This window comes from Oncorhynchus mykiss, chromosome 23 (genome assembly GCF_013265735.2).
Source record: "Oncorhynchus mykiss isolate Arlee chromosome 23, USDA_OmykA_1.1, whole genome shotgun sequence".
Taxonomy (NCBI): domain Eukaryota; kingdom Metazoa; phylum Chordata; class Actinopteri; order Salmoniformes; family Salmonidae; genus Oncorhynchus; species Oncorhynchus mykiss.
This window is the reverse complement of record NC_048587.1, coordinates 43709592-43728938: the sequence shown is the minus strand read 5'-3', so window position 1 is coordinate 43728938 and position 19347 is coordinate 43709592. Positions and strand designations below refer to the sequence as shown.

The window sequence follows — 19347 nt, the reverse complement described above, 5'->3', positions numbered from 1 at the left end:
TCCTCTGGCATATGGTACATTTTTTCAGGTGGTAATGACTCCCTCATTGGAAACGAATTAGCTGTGGCTATTAAACGGAGAGGAATGGTAATGCCCTGGATGGCTTCATGTCAGGAGAGAGAGAGGAGAGGAGGGGATAAGAAGTAAGGGGAGGAAGAGAGAAAGAAAGAGAGAAGGAGAAAGAGAGAGAAGGGAGGAGAGGACTTAATTAGGCCTTTGCTGTTGCCAGGTTATCACACTACGTTTGCCAATCAAGTGGAGCAGGCAGCGCTGTCTGATGTGTGACTGTATGCACTCACACCTCCATCTCTCTATCCTCACCATCCACTGTCTAGCTTTATGTCAGTGGCTCCCAGCCGCAGACATACAGGCAGTGTAAGAGAGACTGACAGTTCTCTGGTTCAGAGTGTGTGTTGGGGGCTAACAGCAGAACAGAGCAGAGTCAGACACTAACTATACTATGTCCCAAAAAGGGCAGTAATTACAGGAGAGAGAGAGAGAGAGAGAGAGAGAGAGAAGAGAGAGAGAAGAGAGAGAGAGAGAGAGAGAGAGAGAGAGAGAGAGAGAGAGAGAGAGAGAGAGAGAGAGTGTCTGAGAGAGTGACTGTCTATGATAGGCCAGGCAGGGCTGTGTGATGCCAAGGCTCAAACAAGTAGAAGCAGGATAGAGTTACAGCAGCACAATCTCACACACACACTTCTGTGCTGTCAAATCGTCCCATATCTTTCTAGTTTGACCAGCTTTTTTCAGCAACTGATATTGTTGAATTTGGTTGTCCTATTGACAGGTTTGCTAGCAACAAACTACTTAGCTAGCCTAGTGTTTGATATGCAATGCAATCTCCTCGTAATGAACAGTGTCCTGACGAGAAGGCAAACTGTTCTATGCCAGGCGAAATCGAGCATTACAGCTCATTGTTATGGAAGTATCCAAATGAATGTCACTCAAAAACAGTTTAAACAAATGCAAATGCAGCTACATTGCTGTTATTTTGGCTGCATAGATTGACATGACTGTGTTAGCCAGAGTTGGCTTGCTAGCAAAAAAGGTTGTATAAAATAAATATTGCAAATATCTCCCAATTTTTCACATTTTTGTTTTTTCATCAGACATGATTGCTTATGGGTAACTTCAAGTATTTGTAAACTATTACTGTTCTCCGATTTTTTATGCATAGATTTTAGATGTGTATTACATTTTTTTTGTTGGAAAATGCTACATATCCATTGTTTAACTGGAATGGAATGTTCGTGTCAGGTATAGTTGATTGTGATATGTTGTTGTCTCACCTAGCTATCTTTAAGATTAATGCACTTAATGTAAGTTGCTCTGGATAAGAGCATCTGCTAAATGACTAAAATGTCAAATGTCAAATTTACCCCATATAACATCAAGCAAAATATCCCACTAACGTCAAATATGCACCAACATTTTTTACCATAGAGACAAGCTACTTTTCTTCCTATGCTTCCATTTTCAACACTGACCATAGCACCGGTTCCAATTCAAGTGCCAATGCCATTTATCAAACTCCAGGCGGTGCTATGGTCAGACGACATGAAAAAGTGTGTGTGTTTCATGGCTGAGGCAGTCCTGTTGCCTGTCACTCATCATGCACCATGCATGATCGGCAAGCAGCTCCAACCCTGACTGGCTCCCCACTGCAACACACCACAGGAGGCCACGGTCTAACCATATGAGCAGTCACTCCTGTACACCCCACTCCATCAACAGTCTGACATAGAGGGGGCCAACTGCCCAAGAGGTGTCAAAACACTCAAAGAGGAACTCTTCTACTTCCTTTAAGGTCTTTAAAGCATAGGGTTGGAAAATTCCTAGGTTTTCAAGAAATCAGAGTTAGAGGATTCTCAGAATCAGGAGAAAATATGCATGGAGTTAATCCTCCCACTAGGATTTCTGGTAAAGCTGGACATTTTTGTGAAAGTTACCAGAATTTTGCAACCATAACAAGGGATGATGTTTACTGGAGCTGCTGTACAGTAGGGAAACTTCCTTCACTTGTTCCACAAAACATTGTAACAGCATTGTTTCACAAACACCATTGCACAGCTCTTCCAACACAAGCTAACGTTATAATTATCCACCGTCATTAAAATGTAATGACTGGTGGCGTGGGTAACATACCTTAACCAATAGTGTTACAGTGGCTAGCTAACACCCAACCACCCGAAAATAAATAACATTTGCAAAATGTAGGCTGCATCATCCCAAATGGCACCTTATTCCTATAGCGTATTCATATTTCCTATGGGGTTGTAAACTGCAAACTTTGACCAGGCCCCATAGGGAATATGAATAAGCTGCCAATTTGTGACGTAACCTAATAGAATGATTCCTTTCCGCAATTACGAGAAGTAGGGGTGAAGTCAGCTAAAGCAATAAATACTGTGTCTGATGTTGAGATGGTATCCCTCACTTCCTCCTCTAGTCTGTGGACTGCATCTCGATCCAAACAAGGCCCTGTATGTTTAGTAGCTTTAGCAGTAGGGGGTAGTGGGGAAGACTGGGAACTGGGAGGCAGTCCAAAGCTCTCCCCCCATAGGTGCAGTATGTCTTCAGCTCCGCTGTTCACTGGAACCCCAAGTTAACCCCAAGCCTGGCTATCCCTGTTAGAGGGGGACTTCCAGACCTGGGTTCAAATGGTTTGAGCGTTTGCTTTAGCCATCCTGGAATGTCAGGTGGGTGAGCTTTACACTTTTGGCACTATTCTATTGATTCTATTGCAACAGGCAATTACATCGTTTACAGGTGTATGACAGTAGAATTTAGCTCATGAAGTATTTTTAAGTTACAGGATATTCTTTGAGACTCAATGGCTAGATAGCATTCATTTAAACGTCTAATAATGCATGTACTAATTCCATGGACGGTGTACACCATTTGCCTTTCAACAAGGTGAGAGGACATGATATGTATTTATTTCACAGGGACATCAATTAAAATGTCTGTGAATGTGCCAGATGTAAAGACATAATGCTCAAACTGCCGGACTTTAGCTCAATAAGTCACTTTGAAAAACACGTTCCGCAACCACAGCCAGCCGTCAGTTCTTACCTTACTGGAATGTGTAGCATGGTTGGAATTGTTCCTGTAGTAGTGAACAGCACTGGTCAGCTTACAAACACACTCAAATGCTCTCTCACTAAACCAGAATAATGTGTTGTTAAACTGTGTAAACAGAATACATCAATCCAGTGGGAAGGCCTTTGAACAATGGCCCATTTCACTCACCGTCTCGTTGCCAAACAAGATGTCGACGTACGGCATGACCTTCATCATGGCCTCCTTGAAGAACTGGCTGATGAAGGGAGCCGAGAGGTTCAGGCTAAAGATCTTGTTGTTTTCAGAGGCGTGCTTCGCCACCTTCAGGATTGACTCTGGGGACACCGTCAGGAAGAAACCCTGAAAACAACACATGATATAACATCATGAAACAAGACAATATACACTAGTATCATCATGTTTGTTCCCTGTATCTCTCTCTCTCTCTCACACACACACGCACACACACACACACACACGCACACACACGCACACACACACACACACACACACACACACACACACACACACACACACACACACACACACACACACACACAGACAACACCCTGCAAACAGATAATAATAATAATTTTAAATAATGATAAAATACACAAGCATTATGATCATTTCTTCACTGTTATGATCTCCAAGTGCACTAGAAACAACCCCCATAGCTCCACACGTACAGTACGGGCAGACATAACAGTCTGTGAGCTGATGGACAACATGAACCAAAAAGTGCTCCCTGTCTGATCCAACTGCTCATTTGTGGCTTCTGGAGTCTGACAAGAGAACAATTTAATACACTGTAACAAGGTGAGGCATTGACATATCATGAGAAAGGCAGTGTAATGTGCGAAGGGTGGTTAGGCCTAAGCATTTATCTAAAATGGTTTCTTGGAACGTACACAGTTCAGACAAAGAAAATAGATAGCTGCGAAATCCAGCGTCTGGCGGTGGTCCAAGGCCGTGTTCTGAAGGAAGCAACATGCACATATCGGATGAACGGGAAAACAAAAGTCTGGTCTGGACTCTGGTTACTGGGAAAGAGGAGGTCTGCTCATTGTGTGAATGAATAGAAATCAGGTAAGACAACACCTCTGTGTTGCAGGTTGAAATCCGAAGCGAGACTCTCCTGCAAGTCACACAAAACCACTGGGTTGGTGCCCTTTACTTTGATGCTGATCTCTTTAACCATGTTTTTCAGCTACAAGCTTCTCTTCTAGACAACCACTGTGTCACAATAGGGGCAGGAGTAAGGATTAAAAAAAACACATTGTGTATGGTGATACATTTAATCTAGCTGAAAAGCTTCCATTGTGGCTGAACAGTGCACCTCTCTCATTAAAGCAAGTATGACATTTGCAGCGAGCAAATAGAGGAGCGACCTTCATGTTGTAAAGGAAAGAGACTAATACTGCTGAATGGAGGGTACCCGGTTAGTCAATCAAATGTAACAATGTATTACATGGTACTAAGTGGGGGAATATTTAATCTTGAAATTGTTTTGTGTTTTTTTTAAACTCTCTGCAGGAATTGTCATTACTTTATACATTGCTTTACACAGTATGTCACCATGCGGATGTGGAAAATGTCTTTGGTTAGGAATGACTAGGACTGGGTTGGTGCCCTTGTGTTGCAATATCAGGGTAACACATCTGAGTAAAATGAAAGGCGTTTTGAATGGGAACTCATCATGAACATGTGTATATATATATATATATATATATATATATATATATATATATATGTGTGTGTCTGTGTGTGTGTTTTAAAAGATGGCCAATCATTGACCCTTACATTTCTCAATCTGAGTGTGCCAGCATGTCAGTGTCAGAGGAAACTGAGATTGCTTTCTGACACAAATGGCCGTTTTGTAGTTGTAGGGAAACTATGGGCCTGGTCAAAAGTAGTGCACTATATAGGGAATAGGGTTCCATTTGGTAAGTGTAAGGGATTTCCTCCTCTTCTTCCGAAGAGGAGAGGCGAAAAGGAATATGCGGCGTGGTAAGTGTCCATGGTTCTTTTAATAAGAAATAGTACACATGAACAACTGAATACAAAAACAATAAACGTGGAATGAACGAAACCCAAAACAGTACCGTGTGGTGAAAAACACAGACACGGAAACAAACACCCACAAACACACAGTGAAACCCAGGCTACCTAAGTATGATTCTCAATCAGAGACAACTAATGACACCTGCCTCTGATTGAGAACCATACTAGGCCGAAACATAGAAATCCCCAAATCATAGAAAAACAAACATAGACTGCCCACCCCAACTCACGCCCTGACCATACTAAACAATGACAAAACAAAGGAAATAAAGGTCAGAACGTGACAGTAAGCCTAATGTTAGCTGCTCTGATAAAAAGGGCTGAGTCTTCAGGTATCCATTTTTTTTTATTTTACTTTTTTGGACAATAAACAAAATCATACCGAGATAAAACAATAAACATCTTAACAACTTAACTTAACATTTCCACAAATATTAATGACATCACACTTGCTCAGACCCACGTTCCTACCGCACATCCATATGACTTCAGATTGTGTTTTGTTGTTTCTGTCTGTAGACAGATTTTTTTCAATATTTCAATAAAATATTTAATTATTCTGTTCTCTTAACGCTGGAGTATCACTTGACTTCCAGTATTTAAGTAGGGGCTTCTTCAATATAAGTGACGAAAATAATATTGTCCAACCCATTGGGTATTTCACCACACCCTCATATGTCATGTCTTGAAATATGTTGATAGATGGATTACAAGTACATTTACATTGTAAAACTTCTGACAGACAGCTTTCTAACTCTACCCATAACTTTTGGACTTTACAGCACTCCCAGAAGGCATGAATTATTGAGTGTTAATTTTACACTTAAGATATGACTGTGCTGTAGTGCTGTAGAATTTGTGATTTCTCTCTCTCCAATCCTTATAACATTACCAATCTCTCCACTGGACCTGACAAATAGGCTATATGATGGACATTGATCACCTGATCATGAATTCCTTTGTTGGTCTTTCTCACAACTCATCTTTCTATTCTAAACGATATGTCAGCTTTGATGCAAAAAAATATTTATATATACATTACCAGTCAAAAGTTTGCACACTATAGTTTTTTTTACTATTGTCTACATTATAGAATAATAGTGAAGACATCAAAACGATGAAATAACACATATGGAATCATATATTATCCAAAAGTGTTTAACAAATCAAAATATATTTTATATTTCAGATTCTTCAAAGTGGCCACCCTTTGCCTTGATGACAGCTTTGCACACTTTTGGCATTCCCTCAACCAGCTTCATGAGGCAGTCACCTGGAATGCATTTCAATTAACAGGTGTGCCTTGTTAAAAGTTAATCTGTGGAATTTCGTTCCTTCTTACTGTTTTTGAGCCAATCAGTGGTGTTTTGACAAGGCAGGGGTGGTACACAGAAGATAGTCCTATTTGTTAAAAGATCAAGTCCATATTATGCCAAGAACAGCTCAAAAAAGCAAAGAAAAATTAAAGTCCAACATTACTTTAATACAGGTCAGTCAATCCACCAAATTTCAAGAACTTTGGAAACTTTCTTCAAGTGCAGTCACAAAAACCGCTATGATGAAACTGGCTCTCATGACCGCCATGGGAAAGGAAGAAGCAGAGTTACCTCTGCTGCAGAGGATAAGTTCATTAGAGTTAACTGCACCTCAGAAATTGCAGCCCAAATAAATGCTTCACAGAGTTCAAGTAACAAACACATCTCAACATCAACTGTTCAGAGGAGACTGTGTGAATGAGGCCTTCATGGTCGAATTGCTGCAAAGAAACCACTACTAAAGGACACCAATAAGAAGAAGAGACTTGCTTGGGCCAAGAAACATTAGACTGGTGGAAATCTGTCCTTTAGTCTGATGAATCCAAATGTGAGATTTTTGGTTCCAACTGCTATGTCTTTGTGAGATGCAGAGTAGGTGAATGGATGATCTCAGCATGTGTGGTTCCCACCGTGAAGCATGGAGGAGAAAGTGTGATAGTGTGGTGGTGCTTTACTGGTGACACTGTCAGTGATTTATTTAGAATACAAGACACACTTAACCAGCATGGATACCACAGCGATACGCCATCCCATCTGGTTTGCGCTTAGTGGGACTAGCATTTGTTTTTCAATAGGACAATGACCCAAAACTCACCAGGCTATTTGACCAAAAAGGAGAGTGATGGAGTACTGCATCAGATGACCTGGCCTCCACAATCACCCAACCTCAACCCAATTGAGATGGTTTGGGATGAGTTGGACTGCAGAGGAAGGAAAAGCAGCCAACAAGTGCTCAGCATATGTGGGAACTCCTTCAAGACTGTTGGAGAAGCATTCCTCATGAATATGGTTGAGGGAAAGCCAAGAGTGTGCAAAACTGTCATCAAGGAAAAGGGTGGCTACTTTGAAGAATCTAAAATATATTTGGATTTGTTTAACACTTGTTTGGGGAACTACAAGATTCCCTATGTGTTATTTCATAATTTTGATGTCTTCATTGTTATTCTACAATGTAGAAAATAGTTTTAAAAAATTAGAAGGTGTGTCCAAACTTTTGACTGGTACTGTATATACAGTGCATTTGGAAAGTATTCAGACCCCTTCACTCCTTCCAGATTTTATTATGTTACAGCCTTGTTCTGAAACAGATTAAATACATAAAAATGAAATCTATCAACACACAATACCACATAATGACAAAGTGAAAACATTTTTTTTTGCAAATGTATTTAAAATAAAAAACAGAAATACCTTATTTACTTAAGATTTCAGACTCTTTGCTATGCGACTCGAAATTGAGCTCAGGTGCATCCTGTTTCCATTGATCATCCTTGAGACGCTTCTAGAACTTGATTGGCGTCCATCTGTGGTAAATTCAATTGATTGGATATGATTTGGAAAGGCACACACCTGTCTATATAAGATCCCACAGTTGACAATGCATGTCAGAGCAAAAACCAAGCCATGAGGTAGAATGAATTGCTGTAGAGCTCCGAGAAAGAAGTCGAAGCACACATCTGGTTAGGGCACGAAAACATTTCAGCAGCATTGAAGGTCCCCAAGAATACAGTGGCCTCCATCATTCTTAAATGGTCGAAGTTTGGAACCACCAAGCCTCTTCCTAGAGCAGGCCGCCCAGCCAAACTGAACAATCGGGGGAGAAGGACCTTGGTCAGGGAGGTGACAAAGAACCCGATGGTCACTCTGACAGAGCTCCAGAGTTCCTCTATGGAGATGTGAGAACCTTCCAGAAGGACAACCATTTCTGCAGCACTCCACTAATCAACGCCTTTATGGTAGATTAGCCAGACGGAAGCCACTCCTCAGAAAAGGCACATGACAGCTCGCCGAAAGGCACCTAAGGACTCTCAGACCATGAGAAACAAAATTGTCTGGTCTGATGAAACCAAGATTGAACTATTTGGCCTGAATGCCAAGCGTCACGTCTGGAGGAAACCAGGCACCGCTCATCACCTGGCCAATACCATCCCTACGGTAAAGCACGGTAGTGGCATCATCATGCTGTGGAGATGTTTTTCAGCGTCAGGGACCAGGAAACTAGTCAGGATCGAGGGAAAGATGAATGGAGCAAAGTACAGAAAGATCGTTGACGAAAATCTTCCACAGTGCGCTTAGGACCTCAGATTGGCGCAAAGATTCACCTTCCAACAGGACAGTGACCGTAAGCACACAGCCAACACAACGTAGGAGTGGCTTTGGGACAAGTCTCTCAGGAGGCTGAAGAAATTTGTCTAGCCACCTAAAACCCTCACAAACTTTTACAAATGCACAATTGAGAGCATCTTGTCGGGCTGTATCACCGCCTGGAACGGCAACTGCCCTGCCCACAACCACAAGGCTCTCCAGAGGGTGGTAAGGTCTGCACAACGCATCACCGGGGAAAACTACCTGCACTCCAGGATACCTACAGCACCCGATGTCACAGGAAGGCCAAAAAGATCATCAAGGACATCAACCACCCGAGCCACTGCCTGTTCAACCCGCTACCATCCAGAAGGAGAGGTCCGTTCAGATGCATAAAAGCTGGGACCGAGAGACTGAAAAACAGTTTCTATCTCAAGGCCATCAGACTGTTAAACAGCCATCACTAACACGGAGAGGCTGCTGCCTACATACAGACTTGAAATCATTGGCCACTTTAATAAATGGATCACTAGTCACTTCAACAATGCCACTTTAATGTTTACATATATTGCATCACTCATCTCACATGTATATACTGTATTTTATACCATCTATTGCATCTTGCCTATGCCGCTCTGTCATTGCTCATCCATATATTTATGTGTATATATTCTTATCCCATTCCTTTACTTAGATGTGTGTATTAGGTAGTTGTTATGGAATTGTTAGATTACATGTTAGATATTGCTGCACTGTCAGAACTAGAAGCACAAGCATTTCGCTACACTCACAATAACATCTGCTAACCATGTGTGTGTGACCAATAAAATTTGATTTGATGTCCTTGAGTGGCCCGAACGAACATCTCTGGAGAGACCTGAAAATAGCTGTGCAGCGACGCTCCCTATCCAACCTGACAGAGATGATCTGCAGAGAAGAACGAGAGAAACTCCCCAAATACAGGTGTGCCAAGCTTGTACCGTCATACCAAAGAAGACTCGAGGCTGTAATCGCTGCCAAAGGTGTTTTAAAAGTACTGAGAAAAGGGTCTGAATACTTATGTAAATGTGACAGTTTTTTTATTTTGTATAAATGTTTTTGCATTGTCATTATGGGATATTGTCTGTAGATTGATTAAAAACAATTTAATACATTTTAGAATAAGGCTGTAAAGTAACGTGGAAAAGTCAAGGGGTCTGAATACTTTCCGAATGCACTGTGTGTGTGTGTATTACATATGTAATATATATATAGAAACATATAAAATATATATAGAAATATATAAAATATACACACACACAATGTCACGTCCTGACCTTAGTTCCTTTTTTATGTATTTGTGTTAGGTTGGTCAGGGCGTGAGTTGGGGTGGGTAGTCTATGTTCTTTTTTCTATGTTTTTATATTTCTATGTGTTTGGCCTAGTATGGTTCTCAATCAGAGGCAGGTGTCGTTCGTTGTCTCTGATTGAGAATCATACTTAGGTAGCCTGTTTTCCCCATTTTGGTTGTGGGTGTTTAATTTCTGTTTAGTGTCTGTTCACCTGGCAGAACTGTTTCGTTTTCTCTTTGTTGTTATTTTGTGTTGTGTTCAGTTTGTTCAATTAAAATATGACGAACACTTACCACGCTGCATTTTGGTCCTCCTCTCCTTCCACCAACGAGAATCGTTACAGAAACACCCACCAACCAAGGACCAAGCAGCGTGGTATCGAGCAGCAGCGTTCTCTGGACTCATGGACATGGGAGGAGATTTTAGACGGTAAGGGACCCTGGGCACAGGCTGGGGAATATCGCCACCCCAAGGAAGAACTGGAGGCAGCGAAAGCTGAGCGGCGGCGATATGAGTAGGTAGCACGGCAGCGCGACAAGCACGAGAGGCAGCCCCAAAAATGTATTTGGGGGGGTCGCACACGGGGAGTGTGGCAGAGTCAGGGTGGAGACCTGAGCCCACTCCTCATGCTTACCGAAGGCAGCGTTGTACTGGTCAGGCTCCGTGTTATGCGGTGGAGCGCACGGTGTCGCCAGTACGTGCTCATAGCCCAGAGCGCTATAGGCCAGCAAGTGCCATGCGAGAGTGGGCATCCAGCCAGGGCGTGTTGTGCCGGCTCAGCGTGTCTGGTCTCTGGTACACCGTTTCTGCCCAGGGTATCCTGCACCGGCTCTGCGTGCTGTGTCTTCGGGGCGCTGGGAGGGTGCAGTGCGTCCTATGCCTGCGCTCCGTGCCGGGCGAATGCGGGCATTGAGCCTAAGGGAGAGGTGCGAGTAGTATGCACCAGATCTCCAGTGCTCACCCACAGCTCGGTTCAACCTGTGCCTGCACTCTGGATGGTCCGGGCTAAAGTGGTCATCCAGCCTGGAGGAGTGGTGCCAAGGCTGCGCACCAGAGCTCCCCCAAAGCCCGGTCCATCCGGTGCCTCCTCCACGCACCAGGCCTCCTGTAGGTCTCCCCAGCCTGGTGGGTCCTGTGGCAGCCCCACGCACCAGGCTGTCTCTCCGTCTCCTCCCTCCAGGTTTGTCCGTCTGTCCTGAGCTGCCAGAGCCTCCCGTCTGTCCTGAGCTGCCGGAGCCGCCCGTCTGTCCTGAGCTGCCGGAGCCGCCCGTCTGTCCTGAGCTGCCGGAGCTGCTCTTCACTACGGCGCTGCCGGAGCCGCTCTTCACTACGGCGCTGCCGGAGCCGCTCTTCACTACGGCGCTGCCGGAGCCGCTCTTCACTACGGCGCTGCCGGAGCCGCTCTTCACTACGGCGCTGCCGGAGCCGCTCTTCACTACGGCGCTGCCGGAGCCGCTCTTCACTACGGCGCCGCCGGAGCCGCTCTTCACTACGGCGCCGCCGGAGTTGCCCTTCACTACGGCGCTGCCGGAGCCGCCCTTCACTACGGCGCTGCCGGAGCCGCTCTTCACTACGGCGCTGCCGGAGCCGCTCTTCACTACGGCGCTGCCGGAGCCGCTCTTCACTACGGCGCTGCTGGAGCCGCTCTTCACTACGGCGCTGCCGGAGCCGCTCTTCACTACGGCGCTGCTGGAGCCGCTCTTCACTACGGCGCTGCCGGAGTCGCTCTTCACTACAGCGCTGCCGGAATTGCCCTTCACTATGGCGCTGCCGGAGTATCCCGCCTGTCCGGCGCTGCCGGAGTCCCCCATCTATTTGGGGCCCGCTGCAAGGCCCCACGTTCTGACCTCCTCCTCTCCTTCCACCAACGAGAATTGTTACACACACACACACATATATTTCTTCCCTATTAAAACATTTAAAGTTTCCATGTTTGATGTTACAGAAATGCCTTAGGCTGGCCTTTCATAAAATAATGCATGCAAGGTTCTCAGCTTTGTCACTCCACTCCAGTAGTGGTTTGTGGGTAAGAAAGAAGCAGAAGCTCAAGCCATGAGAAATTTCAATTCCAATCGTCAGCTTGACTGTTTGTACAGAGCAGAAACTGAAGATGCTAAGTCTTTAGCACAGTGCTGGAGTGGATCATGTGTCCACAACAACAGATCCAGTTTCCCCAGGTGTCAGAGAGAGCTTGTGAAGTAGAGGCGTATCACCTTTCCAGGTCACCGTGATCAAAGTGGCTTCAAGGTACACTTTGTACAATTTCCATCCAGCCAAAACATTTAATAAGGGCAGTTAGAGGTTCAGACATGTTGTTTGCTTGGCAAACAATAAGAAGAAGTGATGTTTGGCTTCTGTCAAGCTGTAATTTGAGGGAGAAATTGGAAAGCGACACGTACATTTTTCACTGTTTACCCGAAAGAGGAATGACTTCCACTTCTTGGCTCGCACAATGAAAAATGTCCTAAGTGGCAGTACTGAAATGAAATCTTCTGGTAATATGACCACAGTAAGTCTTACTATGCAGTTAGAACAGTTAGTTTAACACACACACACACACACACACACACACACACACACACACACACACACACACACACACACACACACACACACACACACACACACACACACCACACGCGTGTACATGCATGCACGCACACCTTCACTACCCTCGTATCAGAGTTCCCCACTAGGCTCCGATAGTTTAACATCAGAAAATCTGGGTGTGATGAATGGGAATGATGTCACTAAAGCTTAAAATAAAATAAAACGTATAAAAGGGTACAAATGCTTCACATTCTATACAAAGATCTATCAAAATGGCCCATCATGGCTAGTAGTGACTATAGTATATATTTATACAGTACCAGTCAAAACTTTGGACACACCTACTCATTCAAGAGTTTTTCTTTATTTTCAGTACTTTCAACATTGTAGAATAATAGTGAAGACATCAAAACTATGAAAAAACACATATGGAATCAAGTAGTAACCAATATATTTTATTTTATATTTGAGATTCGTCAAAGTAGCCACCTGTAACGATCGTCGTAGGTGGAAGAAGGTGAGGACCAAGGTGCAGCGTGGTATGTGTCCATATTTATTTAATGAACACAGAAATAACCAAAATAACAAAGAGAACGACCAAAACAGTTCTGGCTGGTGCAGACACACAACAGAAAACAATCACCCATAACTCAAAATAGGAAAACAGGCTACCTAAGTATGGTTTTCAATTAGAGACAACGATTGCCAGCTGCCTCTGATTGGGAACCATACCAGGCCAAACACATAGAGATATAAAACATAGAACACAAAACATAGAATGCCCACCCCAACTCACGCCCTGACCAAACTAAAATAGAGACATAAAAAAAGGAACTAAGGTCAGGACGTGACACCACCCTTTGCCTTGATGACAGCTTTGAACACTCTTGGCATTCTCTCAACCAGCTTCATGAGATAGTCACCTGGAATGCATTTCAATAAAAGTTAATTTGTGGAATTTCTTTCCTTTTTAAGCCAATCAGTTATGTTGTAACAAGGTAGGGGTGGTATACAGAAGATGGTATTTTATCAAATAGGGTTAAGTCCATATTATGGAAAGAATAGCTCAAACAAGCAAAGAGAAAGGACAATCCATCATTCCTTTAAGATGTGAAGGTCAGTCAATCCGAAAAATATCAAGAACTTTGAAAGTTTCTTCAAGTGCAGTCGCAAAAACCATCAAGCACTATGATGAAACTGGCTCTCATGAGGAGGAGGAGGTGTGATGGTGTGGGGGTGCTTTGCTGGTGACACTGTCAGTGATTTATTTAGAATTCAAGGTACATTTAACCAGCATGGCTACCACAGCATTCTGCAGTGATATGCCATCCCATCTGGTTTGCGCTTAATGGGACTATAATTTGTTTTTCAACAGGACAATGACACAACACACCTCCAGGCTGTGTAAGGGCTATTTGACCAAGAAGAGTGATGGAGTTTTTTGTTTACTACATGATTCCATGTGTTATTTCATAGTTTTGATGTCTTCACTATTATTCTACAATGTAGAAAATAGTAAAAGTAAAGAAAAACCCTTGAATGAGTAGGTGTGTCATTTTAATGCATACATTTTTTGTATGTGTATTGTGATCCCTGTGGGAGTTGAACCCACAACCTTACAGTTTCTAGCCTAGTACTGTACAGTGTTTAAAATCAAAAGGTACAGAAAGGCTGCAACCCTGCTGCCAAGCTCTCTTGTCGTTACCACAGACAGACTGTGTGTGTGTGCCCCCCTATCATCACACTGATCAGTATGTGTGATGCTGCCGTGTGTGTGAAGCTGTCGTGTGTGTGTGTGTGTGTGTGTGTGTGTGTGTGTGTGTGTGTGTGTGAGATTCCACACACTGTTCTTCTGTTCCGTTATGTGTGGAGTGCTGTGGCAATGTGGATCAATATGAGAGGTTGGGAGCATCGTTAACTCTGTGTGACTCCTCTATCTCCAACCAACAAGATCTCACACTTTTACCAATTTGACTTCGGATACCGACGTTTGTCCCAAACATTACATTTAGAAATTTTGACGGATATGTTTGGGATGGGGTTACAACAGAAAGATTTGTGACTGTTAAGTTTAGGAGTTCATTCTGAAGATAAGATTCTTAAGATAAGGGTTGAGGTTTGGGATGGGGTTACAACAGAAAGATTTGTGACTGTTAAGTTTAGGAGTTCATTCTGAAGATAAGATTCTTAAGATAAGGGTTGAGGTTTGGGATAGGGTTACAACAGAAATTACAACCGTGTACTGTACCTGTACACAGCCCATCTGTAAATAGCACACCCCACTACCTCATCCCCATATTGTTCTTTTTTTCTTCTTCTCTTTTGCACCCTAGTATCTCTACTTGCACATCATCATCTGCACATCTATCACTCTAGTGTTTATGCTAAAACGTAATTATTTTTCCACTATGGCCTATTTATTGCCTCACCTCCCTAATCTTACTACATTTGCACTCAGATTTTTCTATTGTGTTATTGACTGTACGTTTGTTTATCCCATGTGTAACTCTGTGTTGTTGTTTTTGTCGCACTGCTTTGCTTTATCTTGTCCATGTTGCAGTTGTAAATGATAACTTGTTCTCAACTGGCCTACCTGGTTAAATAAATTAAATTTTCTCATTTTGTCTGTCATAGTTAAAGTGTACCTATGATGAAAATTACAGGCCTCTCTCATCTTTTTAAGTGGGAGAACTTGCACAATTGATGGCTGACTAAATACTTTTTTGCCCCACTGCATATATATATATTTTTTAAACATTAATAAAATAACAATGAGTGCCTAGCACTGGGATTGAACATGCAACCTATGTTGTTATATGAATCGGACCAAAATGCAGCGTGGTATGGTTCCATCCTCTTTATTTGGAAATGAAACACACAGAAAACAATAAAGCGCAAAACAAAACATGAAGCTAATGTAGTGCTCACAAGCAACTATACATAAACAATATCCCATAACCCACAGCTGGAAAAATGCAACTTAAGTATGATCCACAATTAGATACAACGATTACCAGCTGCCTCTCATTGGGAATCATACACAAACCCCAAAATAGAAAATAAAGCTAGAAATAATAAACTAGACTAAAACCCCTAGTCATGCCCTGACCTACTCTACCATAGAAAATACAGGCTTTCTATGGTCAGGACGTGACACCTTAGGAGCTAACGGTTTATGTGATGGTAATAGCGATCTACTTGATGAGGGGGGGGGGGGGGGGTGAATGCAGCCGGTTTATTTGTCCCCCCATTTTGGTTCTGAAATCACCAACACCCACTAATGAACTTGTCATTTTTGCAGATTAAGTGTTTGAGCTGCTAATGTATCAATATTTATTGTTTACAAATTAGCTATGACATAGCTAATGAATATACATTGAGTGTAAAAAACATTAAGAACACCTTCCGAATATTGAGTTGCACCCTCCAACCATTCTTGATGAACATGATACATGGGAAACTATTGAGCGTGAAAATACCAGCATGTTTGCAGTTACTGACACAAATCGGTGCGCCTGGCACCTACTACCATAGCCCGTTCAAAGGCACTTCAATCTTTAGTCTTGCCCATTCACCTTCTGAATGGCACAATCCTTGTCTCAACTGTATCAAGGCTTAAAAAGCCTTCCTCAACCTGTCTCCTCCCCTTAATCTACACTGATCAAAGTGGATTTAACAAGTGACATCAATAAGGGCAACCATGGCTTTCACCTGGAGTCACCTGGTAAGTCTATGTCATGGAAAAAGCAGGAGTTCATAATCTCAGAATCAAATGGTTTTGACGGTTTGGAAGTTTTTACGGAGTGATCCTTTCTTCTCCTTTCGCTTTGGCCATGCAGTGCGCCTCGCAAAAATGATTTTCTGACCAATACATGCTACATTTGGATCGGTTTGAGGTCCCCGGACTGATGCACTTGTATCTTAAACATTTGAATCGGGAACCGATGCGTATTGGTGAATCGTTACATCCCTAACACACACACACACTCCTTCACACATGAAGAGTAGAGAGTGAGTTGCACAGAAGAGGAGAGAGACAAGAGAGTAAAGTCTGCAAAGTCTTGAGTTGATGAAAACCTCAAGATGAATGCTTTGATGACTACTCTGTATTGCTCAGCAATCAAACCAATCAAAGCAATCAAACCATACTGATCAAATCTCTCTCTTTATCTCGCTCTCTTCCCATCTCTCTCTCCATTTCTCTCTCCTCTTCCCATCTCTCTCTTAAGAATCATGTTCTGAAAGACCTTATCAGATATTTAGGAATCAATCCACTTCTGAGAGACAGAGATGGAAAGAGAGAGAATGTGATAGAAAGAGAGAGAACGTGAAAGAGAGAGAGATCAGTAGGGAGTAAGGCCAACAGTACTGGAAACTAAACCAAGGGCAGCCCGTGCTTGTAAAGGCCCCGCGGAGATGAAGAGGGGTATCAAATCAGTCATGCTGAGTCCTCCAGAGCAACATAAATGTGACACAAACAGGATTTAACAACTGGAAAAGAAATCAACTGACTGCTTTAGTATTTAGTTCTTCAACAAAATACTTTATTTCAGGACAAAAAAAGGTGAGTCCATGTTGAGTGATATTTGTAATGATATACATACAGCATGTATAGGTCTAGACCAAGTTCTTCTATTCCAGTTGAAGGGTCCTTATAAAATATGGAGATGTACTGTGGCTGGAATGAAGGTCGTGGAAGTGATGCCCTACACTACCATTACACTGTCACAGCCTGGCTAGAACAAGGCATTGGGGCTTACTGGGGAACACACACACACACACAATGGAACACTGCGAGGGGGGGCAATGAATGTGTCACAGTACAGGCCTGCAATTTGTACAGCAATGGGAGAACATAATTGCATTAACCTCTAGTGCCTCTACTGCTTTAAAAAGAAAAAATAATAACTACCAACTACGGGAGCTGGCATCCAAACACTGAGGAGCTAGGATAATCAGGGTGGTTCTTACTTATCAATCTTCCTAACAACATTGTGAGATGGGCGTCAGGGGATCTCTGGTTTGGTGCTCTCTCTCGCTCTCCTCCCAAGCTCCAAACAGAGTTGAGTCAAAAATGTGTTGGCCAGAGTTAGAGGGCAGGCTGAGAGAGGAGAGGGAATGCCAAGGAATGTACTTAAGATCTAAAACAGACAATATTTAAAGCCAAGAGCATTCAAACGCCAATACTAATCCTCAAAATAATTCACAAACTGACTCTCCCTTACACGTACCATATGTTACCCATGGTAAAAGGCTAAAAACGCATTCCAGGAAAAAAAAGTACTGCTTTCCAGCCTTTCCTCCCTCCTAAATCTTTGTTATTTGTTAATGAAAAAAGGACACAACAGAGACTACACATTTATTTTCATGCTAGAGCCTAAAACATCAAACTGTTGGGTTCGCAGGGAGCTCTCTCTCGCTCTCTCTGAGGAGGAGGATGAACGGGTGGAGGAGAAGGAGGATGGAAAATGGAATAACAGTCTGCGGAACACACCTATATGGAAACAGATGTCGAGACTTTTTTCCCTGTTGAATTGGCTGGAAAATACATGAATATATGGGTCAGATGTATAAAGCAGTGCAGTGGGTTCAGTGCTGGTGTGTCTCCAGTTACAACCAAAGGGCCTAGTAGTAAGTAATCACATGACACTCTGTCCCAAATGGCACCCTAGTCTCTACATAGTGCACTATATAGAGCATTACTTTGACTAGGGCCCATGTAGAAAAAAAGGTGCCATTTGGGACTCGGAACAGGTTGACTATGCACAGAAGAGAGGGAGAGAAACAAATCTATCCTCCAGACATTCCTCGACAGTGTCGCACAGAACTGAACATTTCCAAACTTGCAACTCCATGGAAGTAAATTAATTACGGACACTTAAACACTCTAATAGATGGTATATCTGAGGAGAAAGACATACATGTTTGACCAGGTCAAAAGTAGTGCACTACATAGGTAATAGGGTGCTATTTGGAACTCAAAATCAGTGTACAAAATCGAGAGAGAGAGAGAGAAAGAGAGAAAGAGAGAGAGAGATATAGAGAGAGAGATAGAGAGAGAGAGAGAGAGAGAGAGAGAGAGAGAGAGAGAAAAAGAGAGAGAGAGAGAGAGAAAGAGAGAGAGAGAGAGAGAGCGAGAGAGAGAGAGAGAGAGAGAGAGAGAGAGAGAGAGAGAGGGCTCAGACTACCACACCAGATCGGTAAATGACAGGTCATTGCTGAAGCCATTGGATAATTTTTGGTTTTGGTTGAGCAGCGAAAATAACAATGTTCTGATTGCTGAAAAGACAATGAGGGGGCAGGGAGGGGTGCAGGGGTTGGCCCTAGCTGCACAGAATTTATTTGATACATATTTCTCTTACAATGTCAGACGCTTAAGAGTAGAGAGCAAGAGAGTGAGCGAGCGGGAAGAGAGAAAGAAAGCGAGAAGAGAGAAAGAAAGAATGAGAATGGGAGAGTGTGCAAGAGAGGAGAGAGGGCGAAATAGAGAGCGAGAGGAGAGAAGAGAGAGGGACAGAGAGAGAGTGGGAGAAAGAGAGCACGAGAGATAGGGAGAAAGAGAGAGGGAACAAGCGAGAAAAAGTTTTTTAAAAAGAGACCCTCTCTCTTCCAGAAACAATCCGTCTGCCATATTCCATGTAAACAGTAGGAGAAACAAAGTGTGCCCTTACACCATGTTGTGTGAAGCCTGTCAAATTCCATAATGCTGTATGGGGCTC

The 19347-nt window shown here is 43.0% G+C and overlaps 1 protein-coding gene across 4 annotated transcripts in view; it reads right to left on the bottom strand.

The window, feature by feature from the left end:
• Positions 1-19347, bottom strand: part of adkb (adenosine kinase b) — a 287226-nt gene that overhangs the window by 94709 nt on the left and 173170 nt on the right. For all 4 annotated transcript variants that reach the window (XM_021581101.2, XM_021581103.2, XM_021581102.2 and 1 more), the window contains one exon: positions 3253-3423. In XM_021581101.2, the coding sequence (XP_021436776.2) occupies positions 3253-3423 (171 nt within the window). The remainder of the gene's footprint in view (positions 1-3252; positions 3424-19347) is intronic.